The sequence below is a fragment of the Salarias fasciatus genome, chromosome 7, assembly GCF_902148845.1.
Source record: "Salarias fasciatus chromosome 7, fSalaFa1.1, whole genome shotgun sequence".
NCBI classification, from domain to species: domain Eukaryota; kingdom Metazoa; phylum Chordata; class Actinopteri; order Blenniiformes; family Blenniidae; genus Salarias; species Salarias fasciatus.
Genome location: NC_043751.1, coordinates 23,897,387 through 23,912,584, shown reverse-complemented (window position 1 = coordinate 23,912,584; position 15,198 = coordinate 23,897,387). Strand labels below are relative to the sequence as shown.

Below are 15,198 nucleotides of genomic sequence, written 5' to 3'. Positions count from 1 at the left end.
GTGAAGATGGTTCACTGATTAATCAATTAGAAACAAGTCAAACATGAAATAAAATGCATGTGCATTAATTTTACTGTGGTTTCAGTGTAAAAAACCTTGTTTGTTCCTGTTTGATTTATGTCTCTGTACCGTCTTCCAGGTTTCCGCTCCCTGAATACCTGCTGGATTTTGGATTCGTCATTCCAAACAAAGTCATTGTTCACACAGTGAGAATCACCAACAGCGGATTTATTCCCGTCTCCTTCCACGCAGACTGTAAACATCTCGCAGGCACAGGTAGAGTCACATATCATGTACTTTATCATCTCTCATCTTTCCATCAATACTTCACACAGAGACTCAATCGTGTCACATATGGAATAATAAAAACAGCTCCAACAGTCACAATTTACAAGTGATTTTATTAATTTCCCAAACCTTTGTGCATCTGTTTAACTGCGTACATAATTGATGTTTTAATACTGGTTTTACCTTGTGTTCACCCTTTTCTGTTTTTTCCTGAATATTTCACCAAAAGTGAGTCTGTCCCTTCTGTTTTAAAGGCTTCACAGCAGAATTTGAGCGAGTGAAGAGCCTTCCCTGTGGAGAGACACACACATTCACAGTTAAATTTGATCCCCTACAAAGCAACATACAGACGGGGGACATCGACGTCATCCTGCCAATACAGGTACAGCGGAGGAAGAAGGCTGCATTTACTCTGTCGATGGGATGAACATGTCTTTATCCATTTTTTTTTTTTTTTTTTTTTGAGTTTGCAGTTAATGTCTGGCTCAGCAGTAGCCTGAACTGCAACTGGCTTGAACCCAAATGCAGACTCAACACAAGGTTGAATTCCAAAGATTTATTTGAAACAGGAGAAGTATCCAGAAAGGAAATCCACCGAGAATAAAACGAAAGTTATGAATGTAACCAAAGTTCTATGAATCGCGGATGGCATGATGAATTATTTGGTAGAGCGTGTAACTCACACATACGTTTCGCCGAAGTAACAGCCAGTAGAAAAGCAGTCTTGCGTGACACTCACTGTAGTGCTGCTGTTGCCAAGGGTTCAACGGGAGGCTGACACAAGCCCTCCGGTACTAAGTGCAGGTCCCATGGTGGAGCTCGTGGGGGTCTCGGGGGGGGGGGGGTGAAGCATCAGAGCCCCTTTGAGGAAGGCCGACACCAGGATGTGGCTCTCTACTGTGCTGCTTGCAACCTCAGCATGTCAGGCTGATGTTGCTGCCATATACACCTTCAGGGTAGATGGAGAGCGACCACTATCCAGAAGAGATTGCTAACAATCCAAGACTGCAGGGACAGGACAAAGCACCGGGTCCTCAGATGTTGCACCACTGTACAAAGAAATTCCATCTGTTATCGTACTACAGCTGGGTGGACGGCGTTTTTCCATTAAAAATGGTCTGCCGGACAGGCACTGTGCTACCGCTGACAGCTCCAACACACTGATGTGATGACACACATACATGACAGCGGTGTTTGAGCCACTGCAAAGTCCTGACACTGTGAAATCCTAATTCTGTGTGATCCTTTCAGTTATTATCCGTTCTGTTACTCTGTTGATGAAGTTCTATCCTGTATATTATTACTATTATTGTCATGATGTGGTTTCCAGGTGTCAGGAGGTCCGCTGGTACCGGTTCGGCTGTGTGCTGTGCTCACCGTGCCGGCTGTCACCGTCTCCACAGAGACCCTGCAGTTTGACACAGTGCCGTGCGGCATGTGTCAGGTAATGCAGAAAAACACCGAATCACCCTTTAGCATGGGACTAGTTACCTGTCGGAGAAACAGGAGGACATGATCGCTTCCACTGAGAATGTGGATCAGTAAAGTGAAATACTCGTTAGAAACATGAAAGTGAGAGTTTGCATTATATCATAGAGCATACAATTATAAATACAAACAAATGCAATTCATCACTAGAAAACTTGAATATGAACAACTATTTAATGACAAGGGTAATCTGGTGAATATTTACTTTAAAATCTGTTTAAGATGAAAATTTGAGAGTTTTTTTTTTCATCAAACTCAAACTTTTCTTCTGCTAAATGTTCATGAAATCTATTTCTACTACAGTTCAGAATTTTATTGGAAATGAACCTGCAAACATGAGTTTTTGACTTCAGAATAATCAGCTGATCTTTATATGTCCACTAATCGGAGCAAACAAGGAGAACAACTTTTAAAATATACAGCTAACATTGAGTTTTACAACAAATGTAAAATACTGTGTTTTGATGCTAAATATGGTAAAACTGTACCTGAGTGTGAACACCTGCTGTGCATGATGGGAAAGAGCCACAGATATTACAAATCACAAAGACATGAGTGTTAAAGAGAGAAAAGTAGAAAGTGCCAAACTTGGTTCTGATTCTCCGTCACGTACTGCAGCCTGCAGCATCTCTAAAGGTTCCATTTAATCGGAGTGATCAGATGTTTCCTAACTGTCCCCGTCAGATGAGGACGATCCAGCTGCTGAACCAGAAGTCTGTGCCGTGTCAGTGGACCATCGCTGAGGAGGTCAAACCATTCAAAAAGGTAGAGATTTGTCAGATTTTATTCCTTCAAGCTGAAACAGATGAGACGTCTGTGCAGATGAAGCCATCTGTTTATCGTTCTTCTGCTCCAGCTGGATATGTTCCTGCCTCTGCACAAGCGTGTGGAGCTCCTGCAGGAGCAGCGAGCGCCGCCGGCCGTGTTTGAGGCGACTCCCTGCTGTGGAGTTCTGAAAACTGGAGAACGAGTTAACGTCCACGTCAAGTTCAGCCCTCTGGAGGAGGTACGAATGACTCACATCAAGAAGTGTTCAGTTCCAGCCTGCAGAGACGCAGCACGTCTTGTCCTCCACCAGTGTTCCTACAGCAGGAGGCTGCTGGTCAGGGTCGCCGACAGTCCGCAGCAGCTCTTCATCTCGGCTCAGGGTCGTGGCGAGGAGCCCCGGCTGGAGCTGGACCCGGCGGTCCTGGAGCTCGGACCCTGCCTGCCTCTCAGCATTGACACGGAGGCCGAGGTGGTTCTGAGGAACCCTGGTTCGTTCCCCCTGGAGGTCTACATCCTGGAGCTGGACACGCAGCACCTGCAGGAGGAAAAGGTAAAATCAAGCACAGCCTCTGTCTTACCCTCCAGTATCGGAGTGGGTTTAGTCTGTGCACTTTTGACTTGGAACAAATCAAATCATTTTCACAGCTTTTGCAATTTCTCTGAAGTTGTTAACGTTTGCTTATTTTTAAACATTCTGACCCGGAAACTCAAAATCAGCTCAGTTTTCTTTCTCATCACTTGTACATTTCTCTATCTTTCTATCTGTCCTTCTCACCCCTCAGATCCTCCGTCTGATGAAGGGTTACGATGAAAAAGGCCTCCTGCTGCTTCCTCCCCGGGTCCCTGGAGCTGGTCTTCCTGTGGAGTTACTGGACTACTACCAGGACCTCTGCTCCCAGCCGCAGGACGACGGTAGCTTCAGGAACAATTTAATCCCACAGACCAGTCCAACTCTTCTCTGTGTGTGACATCTGTGTTCATGTGCAGCGGAGCCGGAAGGAAACACGGAGGATGAAACTGAGAAACCTGAGAAACTAAAACCAAGTGACGCTCATCTCAAACGCAGCAGCATGAGCACCAAACCAGCTGAAACATGTGAGTACGAGTCAGACATCTGTAAATATACATAAACACATATCACCCAAAAAAAATTAAAAATTGTCCTGATCTCGGTGTGAAGTGTGTGTTCTGTGTGTTCAGTCATTTCAGAGCTGAACAGAGAGCAAGACAGCAGCAAACTGGGAGAGCTGGAGATGACTCCGGTCTGCAGAGCCATCGCTCGCCACATGGGAGTGGACCTCTCCCCCGAGGGCCTGGCTGCACGCAACCGCAGAGGCATCACCATCATAGTGCACGGAGCCCCGCAGACAGGTAGAGACGCACACACACACAAACGCGCATTCAAAGATTGAAACTGATAACATTTTTACGATTCCGATTTTGTTTTCGATTCTGCTTAACAATTTTGTGCTTTATCGATTCTCATTTGGAAAAAAAACGATGAACAGGCATTCATTTACCGTCACCAGAAAGTAATAGCAGATTTAACAATGAATGAGCATTAGTTAGTTAGTTCGTCAGGTAGTTAGTAAGCTCATTGCCTGCAGAATTGACAGCAGAGGATGTGGTAGTGTCGCTGCTGCTGCTGCTGCTGCTGCTGGATTGAGATTTACTCTGCAGCAGATCGAAAACTCAACGTTCATTCAAAGTTAATATGTCAAATGACTACGCTTAACTGAAACATTGAGAACCAGTTCTCTATCGCCAGTTTTTCTGAACTCATGTTTGTTTGTAGACGGGAGCGGCGCTGCAGCTTCTCTGGCCCGTCACTACAGCTCGGCGATCCTGAGCGTGGATGCAGTGATCAGAGACGCTCTGATCCAAGGATCATCGCCAATTAGCACCACAGCCAGGCGCCTGTATCAGGACGCTGGTGAGATTCACTTCACATACACTGAACATAGCAGAACACCAGAACAGAAAACTCACAGAATGGAGGGACAGATGAAATGTACAGTGGTTTTATTGATTGATTTATTTATCTAGCTCACCTTTAGTTTACCAGACAGATCAATCGAATTCAAAGTCTGATTTCCCAAGAGGAAGCAAGGAGGCACAACAAAAACTTTCTGTGTAGTGATCCTGATCACCTGAACTGATTCACCACATATTACAGAGTCAAGTGCACCCCTGGTGGTCAAAAAATTTAAAGCTATAATTTCTTACTGGAAAATTTCATATCCGGATTGGACTCTGAAGCACCGGTTCTGGTCCGAAGACTGTATATTTAGTCCCCCCTGCTGGAAACTTAAGCCTCACCTATATATAAAACGTCCGTTTGTGTACTTTCTATCTCAGTTCAGGTCATCAAGGCTAGGACAGAGGCATCTGCTATAGAAGCACCTGCGACAGAACCTCCCAGCACCTCTGATCCAAATCCTGAAGCTCCTCCTCTTCACACCGAACCAAGTGAAGACAGCAGCAGGAAACAGAACCTGGAGGTGAACCGCCTGATTCACTCCCTCACATTCTCTTTTACTCAACGCCTTCAAGTACAGCAAAGACTTACAAATTAGATTTGTATTTTATGAAGTTTAAATCTATAGGAAAGAAGGACAGAAGTCTTTTTTTTTTTGTTTGTCTTGAATCTCAGAGCAAACGGAAGAAAACAATAGATATATAATAAATTTGGAAATGTAGATATTTCTCGTATTTTATCAGATTTTTGTGGATTCACCTGTGCAGATAGGTTAACTGCGTTGCTTTTTTTGACTATCAAGCAATTTTATCCTTTGTCATTTTTTGGGACATGTTTAAATTGTTTCCTCCTTTAGCCGATTTTAGTTTGTTTCTTTGTTTGTTTTTGGAGCTTCTATGGAACAAGATGTAAACGAGGATTCTGCCACCCCTATGACCAATACAAGCATTTTTGTGATTTTCCACTAAAATAAATTTGCTTTTAACCTTGAAAATGAGGCAAGCACAGAAAGTTTCCTATATACAGTAGTTTTGAAACACAAACAAAAGCTGTACCTGATGTTGCATTTATGAATTTTCGATTATGATTTAGGATTCTGAACATTTGATTACATATTCAGCTGTTTTTGTGTCTTATTTGATCAGTTTCATACTTCTTTTCAAGCATATTTCAAAAAATGTATAAAACAATACAACACAAGACAAACAGTTTGTTGATCCCAGAGGGAAATTCCTTTAATGATTGCTCCACCGGGAATGAATAAAAAGAAAGTTGAATATCTAAAGCGACAAAATTAAATTTGAATACATAAATTTCAATATTAATATTTACAAAGCTTAACAGTGACTATATAGTGGGAGGAGTTATACAGTCTTATAGTCACAAGAAGGAAAACATTTTAACCAATCTGTCTCTTTTCTTAGCAATTTTGCTTCTTCTTCTTTTTTTTTTTTTAATTTTAAGATTTTTTTCCCCCCTTTCAGAAATTCTGGTCATTTTAGCATTTTGGCCCATTGTAAAAATTGCACCTTTTTTGAAAGTCTTTTTGAATCCAAGAGATAAAAGTCATTTTGAAAATGACTCCACTGTGTAATAAAAATAAAAATAATATAAAATGTTTATTTAGGTATGATTTGGTGAAAACTTCATCGAGCCGCTGTAAAGAGTGTGGTTGCACGTGTGGTTGCAGACCTCTGCTGTAAACTCTGCTCCAGAAGGTTTATTTCTGTGTAAAACTCATCTCTGTCCTGTAAATATGGCAGAAAGTTGTAACTGTGTTGAGTTTGTTCTCTTTCAGGGAGCAGATCCGACCCTCCTCCGCAGTCTGTTTCCTGAACAGCTGCTGGTTGATCTGCTGGCAGAAAGATTTCAGGTACATTTAAACTCCCTTCACCAAATTCAGCATTCACATCGAGTCAGAATCAGAGCTCATCGCTTCTCTCTCTGAAAGCAGCTTGGTGACTGTCACCACGGGCTCATCGTCGACGGCCTGGACTCAACCTTCACTCCGTCTGCAGCAAACACTCTGCAAGTCGTTCTCAAAGCTCTCAACAACCGCAAGCACATCTACGTGGTTCATCTAGCAGACTCCTACCAAGCTCTGAAGGCTCGAGAGCGAGCTCAGAAAGAGGCAGGAGCAAGCTGCAGTGCAAAGGTGTGTGTTTCTGTGTGTGTGTGTGTGTGTGTGTGTGTGTGTGTGTGTGTGTGTGTGTGTGTGTGTGTGTTTGTGTGAGGGAGGAAGAGAAATTCATTCATTATTTGATGATTTTTTTAAGTGTCCTGCTGCATCCTTGATGTGTTTTCTTATTTTAGACTGATGTGTTTGTGGCTTGTTGTCAGACTGCAGAAGGTGCTGAGGTCAAGAGGTCAACAGAAGACGCAGAGGCCAAGAAAAGCAAAAAGATAGAGGAGAAGGAGAGTAAAGAAGTTCTGAAGAAAAAGAAGAAGGGTCCAGCTGGGAGAAAAGAGGTCTGGACACACTCAGTTTCTGCCTCTAAAGCCAGGTTTCACTCGCATCGTTCGGCTCTGATGATTGTCGTTTCATCTGCAGTCAGTGACGCTGGACAGTCCTCAGACGTCGTCCCCACCGGACTCCAGAAAAACACAAAGTTCAAATCAAGATGCAAGCAAATGTAAGGAACTATTTTATCACATTTGTTTAACATAAACATTTAGTTTCACTGTGTCACTATTTCCATTAGATTGTTTCAGTGTAAACATATTAAACAGTGCTCAACTGTCTCTTTATGAAACTACCATATCTTATAAACTATCAGTTAGATCTATCACCCCCCCAAAAAAACTCATGAAGAGGTAAAAAACATTTCTATAAAATTGGTGTACAACAAGTTTTTGTGGTTTTCTTTTTCTGTGTCAAAGTGTGACTATTAGTCCAGAAAATATTTTACGTTTAAAAATACAAGTGAGCAGAGTTTCTGAGAAACTACTGTTGTGCTGATAATAAAATGACATCTGTGCTGTATTATTCCACAGTGCATCAGGATAAAGAGGCTGAAGAAGTGAAGCGATCACACACAGACTCTCCTCCACCTGCAGGGCCGCCGGACGGAGAAACGGTCAGTTTGGACATTCAGTCGACTGTTTCTGCTTCTGATTGAAGTGATTCCACTACATGACACTCCCAGTACTGAGGATTCAAAAATAGGTCTTTAATATTTTAGGCTCCGTTCACACGATGTTTTCAAGCTACAATGGAAAAATATTGTTTCCAACTATTCTGTGCCACCTACTTCTAAATTAAAGTTGTGTTTACTCTTGACACCTTATTGTGAAAGCATTAATAGATAGCGAGGTCCTACAGGAATGGATTTTGAGGTTTTGTTATTATTAAACACTGTGTTCTCCATTTTTTTCTTGTGATTGATTCACTGACACCGCACTTTGATTGACACCTGTCTGTCCCTGCTGCGCTCTCAGTCCTGTGTGGACGAGCTGCAGTCTCGCTTCAGGACATACGAGCAGGACCTGGTCCAGGTGGATCACATCCTGCAGTGCTGGGACCGGGTCCAGGGCTTGCTGCTGGTGCCGCTCCCCGCTGAAGAAGCTTCGCCGGGGTCCGAGGACCTCCCGACAGAGAAACAGGTGAGTTTGTTCTGTTTAAGCTTTCTGCAGAATTAAAAGGCTTTTCTGGATCAGACATGTTTTTATGAAGAGGTGGTGGTGAGATGTTTGTTTTGTATTATTTTAAGTGTAATTTTTTCAGGCTGAAAATACAATATATTGCTGTTTTCAAAATTCAGTGTTCCTGATTAACTCTCTGACACTGGCTGTGTTTTTATGGTCACTTATTTCAATCACATTTTAGTTCTGAGGCCACATGCAGATCAGTTTCATCCTGTAGCTGTTGCATTCTGTCTTGGCCCACAGGCATTATGTTTGACTCCCGTGATATAAATGCATATTTTGCGAAAGAATACGTTATTCAGCCTCATCCATCTTCCCTCGTTCTCAGTCTCCTGCTATAAAGAAGAACAAGAAAGGAAACAGCAAAGTCATCTCACCAATTTCCAGCCAGATCGCAGCAGCAGAGGTGGAGCGTCCGTCTCCAGCAGACATCATTCCTCACATCATGCTTGACGTCACAGAGACGGAGTGTTTCAGTCCCGAGGAACTGGTGAAGAGCAGCCGTCTGCCTGCTCCAGACGAGGTCTGAGTCTCGCTCTCGCAATCGTCTCCCCTTTAATAAAGCAAGCTGATCGATGTTCTACTCATGGCTGCTCTGTTGCAGGTGCTGGATGATTTGGGATTAGGACCGAGCGGCCCGCCGATCCCTCCTCCCATCTCCTTCTCTATCGTCCCCTTCCCCAAACACAGAGAACCGGCTCAGATTCAGCAGACATGCTTCACTTTCCTGGTTCCATCAGGGACAGATGAGCAGGACAAGGAGAAAAAAGACTTGGAGGATGACTTACTGGCTTCCTTTGCAAAGGTAGTAGTGACTATATCAAACCCTGACTCACTGAGATTCAAGAAAACGCCTCAGAATTTGGAATGTGGTTCATTTTCAATTCGTGCTTCAAAGCATGATCACGTGTGTGTGTTCTCCCAGGAGGAGACAGGAACCAGTGTCTCTAAAAGTCGCATGAAGGGCAGCATGAAGGAAAAAGACAGGAAGGGCAGAGAGAGCCACAGAAGCAAGAGCAGGACAAAACAATCAGAGCAGGCTCGCTCGGCTCTCCAGACCTCCGCCGACTGCATGGAGCAGGACCAGCACCAGGCCGTCGTGGAGAAAAAACGCAGCCAGAGGTCAGGCGAGCACACGGAAACTCCCATAAGCACCTTCCTCTCTCACTTCACTGAACGTCTGAATCTTCCCGTAGCCTGACGGCGTTTCGCTGGGTGGTCCCGTCCGGAGGGGAGGTGGTCCTGAAGGTCTGGTTCTACTCGGAGTCTCCAGGGATCTTCGAACAGACCTTCACCCTGGAGGTGACGGGGACGCAGAGACAGTACCAGCTGACCTGCAGGGGGATTTCCACCTATCCAACCATCTGCAAGGACTACATGTGAGGCTGTTGACACAGATGGAAACTCAAGATGAAGCTGGGAAAAAGGAAAGAATTCATGATGAAAAGTACAAAAAAAGAAACAGGTGTAGCGGGTATGAATGATCTGATTCATTCCAGTGATTGGAACTACACCAGGGTTGTCAGTCACATTTCACTACAGGGGCCACATTCACATCTTGAGTGGGCCACACCAGTGAAATAGCGCCATAATAAGGTGTTTTTGTTTAGCAGGTGGAGACATTTGGACTGTCATGTCACATAATGAGTTGAGGCAGTTCAAATCTGTCTCAGCTGTTTACTTGTTGACTTGTTGTTTTCACAGGACTCTTTTCGCTCACAGTAAGAAGGTGCCTCAGATGAAAGAAGACCTCCAGAAGAGCTACGTGATCAAAGCTCAGTGCTTTGAGTTTGGACCTTTACTCTGCAGCAAGACCAGAGACCGGTGAGATACAAACCATCGATCCTGCTCAAACTGTGAGGCGCCCAAGAAATTGGTCCTCAGTAACAGGAAGCAAAACGTGTTTGAACCTTTACACCATTTTTTCCCCAGTTTTTCTTCTTTTCAAACCAGTGTAAACAATGTTTTCTGAATTTTTAGAAACTGACTTGTGGGCCACAAACAATGGGAGCATGGGTCACATGTGGCCCAGGAGCCACTTCTCTTCTTTCTGAGTTCTTAGAAAAACAACCAACAGCAGTTACTAGTGGTCCAACATGAAAACTGCATTGTACTGCAGTGTAAACACAAAAGTTTTCTGAATTCGAAACCTCTGATCTGACAAGCTTGTGTTGAACTTCCTTCTGCATTTATGGATTTATGTTTGTCCTCTGCAGATACAAAGAAATTCCATACCCGGAGAACGCGGAGAAGCTGGTGATTCATAACGACTCGGGTCTGCAGGCTGACATTCAGTTTGGTTTCCATGATGACACCCAGGCCAACACGTTTCTCCTGGACCCTCCAACCATGAGCCTCGAACCGGACCAGAAGCAGGTACTGTCACAGCACGAACAGCTGATGGGCCACTATACAAATAACTGAACCGAATTTATTCTCCTCCCATCCAGGAGCTGACAGTGTGGGCCTACCCAACCAAACCGGGGCCGGTGAAGGACAGGATCGTCTGTCCAATCAAGGACAACCCGGAAGTTGTGGTCATCAACATTTCCTGTTTGGGAGTTCGACCAGAGCTGCAGCTGGACACCAAACAGTTCCACTTTGACAGAGTTCTGGTGCACAGGTACTTTTATTCTGGTGTTTGGAAAAAAAAAACCCTCAATAAACAAGGTTTTTCCTCCACCCAGCTGCCCTGTGCTCTTCATCTCTGTAGGGCAAACACTCGCAGTGTGGCCATGAACAATAAGACGGCTCTGCCTGTGTCGTGGAGGCTGCAGGGCGTGGAGGAGCTGGGCGACGATTTCAGCGTGCCTCAGGAGGAAGGCGTCATCGCACCCAACTCCTCTTTCCATCTCAAGCTGCACTTCAGAGCCAAAAAGCCTCTTCACATTAGAAAAGTCCTCCGTGTGGCGGTACAGAACAGCCTGGATCCAATCATTAAAACTCTGCAGGAAATGATCTGATCTCGTTTCATGTTCTCTTTCAGGTGTCAGATGTGGACAATATTGTAGGAATTGTGCACACTGAAAACATTCAGGTGGTTGCTGAGGCTTACGACATGACCTTTGACATCCTTCCAGGTACAGTTCATACTGTGATGGTAACAGTTAAACTGATCACACACTGAGGTGCATGTGAAACACATCAGGACGAGAAACAGCAATCAGACACAAGGAGGGGACATTAAAATGCTTGAAATAAGAATTTCATTATTACATAGTTACGGAAATGTGCACGACACTGAAGGCACGAAACACTGGACAAAAGTAAATTTGAGAAAGTATATAAATGTCTTCAACTGTGACCATTTCTCCATACAGTTCTTTGAAGCGTAATGGAATTGTAGAAGATATATCTGCTCTTTAACATGAGATCCAGTTTAAACTCACTAATTTAAATGAATTCAGCCTGAGCTTGATCCTCAATGTAAAAACACACTGATGTTTCTGTTGCAGACTTTTTGGACTTTGGAACCATCAAAGTGTTCGAAGAAGCCAAACTCTCTCTGAAAATTAAGAATCGAGGGAAATATGAAATCGCCTACAAGTGAGTTTGAACACTTCTTTCAGCTCCGTATTTAATCTTGCTTTCTGACCCCTGATATACTTCTTTTTTTTTTTCTTTTTTTTTTCATTTTTCTCAGGTGTGTGTTTGAGCGGAGTGACCCCAGCCAGCCCGAACTGGACTCCATGTTCACAGCCTCGCCCCAAAGTGGCACTTTATCCGCCCACGAGAGGTCCACCACTGTGCATGTCGTCTGCACTCCCAACAGGGAGGTCTCCCTCAGAGAGCAGCCTGTCCTGGCTTTTCAGGTCTGAACCAAACGGTCCCCGGTTTGAATCCCAGTGCCAACTCAGGAAATATGAGCTTGACTTTATGAGATTCCGCTGTGTGTATTTGCATGTAGATGTTTTGAATGAACCACGCTTGACCTCTCATCTGTAGTCTGTTTTAGAGGATAACAGGAGCAGGGGCACATTTTATATTCACCTTTTCAACAAAGTTTCATAGGTTTGTAAAAACATGAGACGATGAACACTAACTGAAGTCTTGTGCAGATGATTGATCCCAGCATCGGGAGTGGAGGAGAAACAATCACCACCTTGGCCATAAGAGTTTCGGTCCAGGCTGTTTTCTCCAGGTTAAAACAGAAGCAGTATTATGTTCGTCATTAATGTTCTCATCAATGAGACATGAGCTGTGATGATTCTGTGTGTGAACACCTTCTAGATATAAGATCACGCCTGCGTCTGACATCAACTTCGGTCCTCTGGTTTACGGCTGCTGGAAGAGCCAAAGTTTCACCATCGAAAACACTGGAGTGTTCGAGGTTCAGTTCAACATCTCCCGCATGACGTCTGAGCCCGCGGCACCGAGACGGACAGGGTCGGGACACACACACACACACAAACACACACACACACACACACACACACACACACACACACACACACACACACACACACACACACACACACACAGATTAGCTCAATAAGTATGTTGTAAGTGGCTTTCCACCTCCACTTTTCAGACCCAGTTCCAGAAAAAAAAAAGAATTTATTCCGTTGATAACAATAGGGTGTGTCACATTTACCTGATGGGTGCTCTTTTTCATTATTAAATATAAGCTGATTGAAAATGATAAACTAGTGTATGATCTTGAACCACGGTATCTTTGTTTTATGACTCATAAAAAGAAGTGCTTTTGTTTTGGTTTTTTTTATACTGATCTCAGTGGTTCGAGTAAGCTGATGCCTGCTGACAGCTTCTCGGGGAAGCCTGCTGCTGCAGTCAAGCTTAGACGGAAGAGCATTCAACGGGACACTGTGACTCCTCAGGTGAGAGCACGAGATGATTTTGAAAATCATAAAATCGATAATGTAGAAGCCTAAATCCTTTTTGAGTTTATTCAGATGAAGAGCTTAATTTTCATATTTAAATGGTTATTTGTCTTGTGAGAGCATCGTTGTCAAACCGACAAAATGCAACGGAAGTTTTGCGTTTTCGCTTGGAAACGTGGCGTAAACGGGCTCTCGTCGCTCACCGTCACCCCCGTCTTTACAGAAACATTGCATTATTTTATCTCAGACTTTTTAAGTCCTTATTCTGTGTTCACACATCATAGCAAATTTTACAGATTTAGAGGGAGCTACTCTCAATCACTTACGAGAGAAAATGTATTTTAATACAGTTATATGTACATTACATGTTTTTTTTACCCCATTAAAACTTTTCCATCAATTCAAAAATGATGAGGAGAAAATACTTTGTCTGTGAAGCCGTACAGGTCGAAGTTGAAGTTATTGATTTATATCGAATATAAATGTTCCATATTGCACCTTTTAAAGCAAACTGAAGATGTATCTCTTTAGCAGAGCCTTTAACTGAGTGTGTTCCTCCTCTGTGTCCCGTTCAGAACCTGCTGACCATGGGGGTGTTCAAAGTGTCTCCCTGCACCGGGAGCCTGCAGCCCGGAGCTCAGCAGCTCGTCACAGTGGACTGTTTGGCCGATCAGCTCGGTTCCTGGAAGCAGGGTTTACTCATTAGCATCAGTGGCCGTGACCCCTCCGACCACCCTGACGGCATCCCGTACATACTCCTCGCTGAAATCTGCAAGCCAGGTGAGAGTGTGACCGTTTTCACGCATGCTGTAGGCCGAATGAACAAACAAACAGCAAAGCAAACAAAAAAAGACGCAGTGAAACAACCCAAACCTGTTCAGTGCAGAAATACAAGGAACAACATTGATAATGTGTGTTATTGTATCTGGCCCTCTTTGTCTGTTGTTTTTATTTCTCAGGCATTTCCTTAGACATGGCCTCCATCTTTGAGGAACACCATCTGTGCCACAACTACAGTCAACTCTCCTCAGAGCAGTTCGTCAGCGCTGAAGGGATCTACGTCCTGGACGAGAACAAGTTTGTTTTTAACAAAGTGTTGGTGGGGCGAACTGTTCAGGCCCGCTTTAAACTCACCAACAACAGCAAAGTTCCCTGTGTGCTCAGCTTGGCCATCAAACATGGTGGAGCTGAGGTGAGGCAGTAAACAGTTTTCCCAGATACAACAATAAATGTGACTGCATTGATGTGAGACCAGTGCATTAGTGGTACAGTCAATAGAAGTTTAGAGAGCTATTTTTCTTCCAGACGCCTCGGAATGTGGAGTCTTTTGATTTGCCCACTACCACACTGAACATTCCCAGCCAGTCGCACGCCTTCGCCGTGGTCACCTTCACGCCTCACACCATGCAGCTGTACAGCGCTGTGTTCGAAGCCACCATGGAGGGATCCAGCTGGTAAATACCAACCACGCCTTCTTTTTCTATCATTCAAAGTTGTAAATCAAATTTATGAAAGAGAAGACTGCAATATAGATTATGCAGAATAAGAAAAGCAGCCCCCACAATGAAAGCCTCAACACTGTATTGTGAACGCACACACTTAGACATGTACATAAACACACATTCACACACACTCAGACACGGTGTCTGAACTCTTTGTGTGTTAAAGGAAACGTAAAAGGCTTCATTAGTATCTCCTGTCACTTCTCCCAGGAAGGTTCTGGATGTGGAGCTGATGGGGGAGGGCACCCTGCCCAGTGTGTGTGTGCTGCGTCCCGCTCTGAGGAACAGTCGAGGAAGCCCCCTGATGCAGTTCAGACGGGTGCTGGTGGGCCGCAGACGCACTCTGCCTCTGGTGCTGCTCAATGACGGGAACGTTCCCGCTCAGGTGAGGCGACGCTTCTCAACCCGATTTAAAGTGGAAGTTATTCCAGTGTAATTAAACCACTCTGTGGATTTATCATTCAGGTCCACATCGAAATGCCAGATGAAAACCGTGTTTTTAGCCTGAAAACTGCTGCGGGAAACACCTGCAGCACCGTAACGTCCACTGAACTCCAGGACACCGCGGATTCAGGTGAAACTTCAACTGTTCACACCAAACTGCCTTTTGTCACTGATTAGTGTTGCGTTTATGACTGCACTGACAGGTAAATATAGGTTCTTGAGTTTAATTCAACATGTGCACAAT

At 44.2% G+C, this 15,198-nt stretch overlaps 1 protein-coding gene across 1 annotated transcript in view; it reads left to right on the top strand.

Annotated features, from left to right (window-relative positions):
* hydin (HYDIN axonemal central pair apparatus protein) overlaps positions 1–15,198 on the top strand; it is a 42,194-nt gene that overhangs the window by 16,830 nt on the left and 10,166 nt on the right. Inside the window, 34 exon segments of the mRNA XM_030095917.1 lie at positions 140–276; positions 543–670; positions 1,619–1,732; positions 2,461–2,541; positions 2,633–2,782; positions 2,855–3,094; positions 3,327–3,456; positions 3,532–3,660; positions 3,745–3,915; positions 4,340–4,477; positions 4,903–5,045; positions 6,321–6,395; positions 6,477–6,677; positions 6,863–6,991; positions 7,961–8,125; positions 8,496–8,690; positions 8,772–8,972; positions 9,183–9,305; positions 9,308–9,546; positions 9,872–9,991; positions 10,384–10,543; positions 10,618–10,790; positions 10,881–11,079; positions 11,154–11,247; positions 11,623–11,713; positions 11,811–11,979; positions 12,226–12,308; positions 12,398–12,529; positions 12,903–13,005; positions 13,584–13,788; positions 13,968–14,200; positions 14,314–14,462; positions 14,721–14,895; positions 14,976–15,084. Coding sequence (XP_029951777.1) covers positions 140–276; positions 543–670; positions 1,619–1,732; positions 2,461–2,541; positions 2,633–2,782; positions 2,855–3,094; positions 3,327–3,456; positions 3,532–3,660; positions 3,745–3,915; positions 4,340–4,477; positions 4,903–5,045; positions 6,321–6,395; positions 6,477–6,677; positions 6,863–6,991; positions 7,961–8,125; positions 8,496–8,690; positions 8,772–8,972; positions 9,183–9,305; positions 9,308–9,546; positions 9,872–9,991; positions 10,384–10,543; positions 10,618–10,790; positions 10,881–11,079; positions 11,154–11,247; positions 11,623–11,713; positions 11,811–11,979; positions 12,226–12,308; positions 12,398–12,529; positions 12,903–13,005; positions 13,584–13,788; positions 13,968–14,200; positions 14,314–14,462; positions 14,721–14,895; positions 14,976–15,084 — 5,084 coding nt within the window.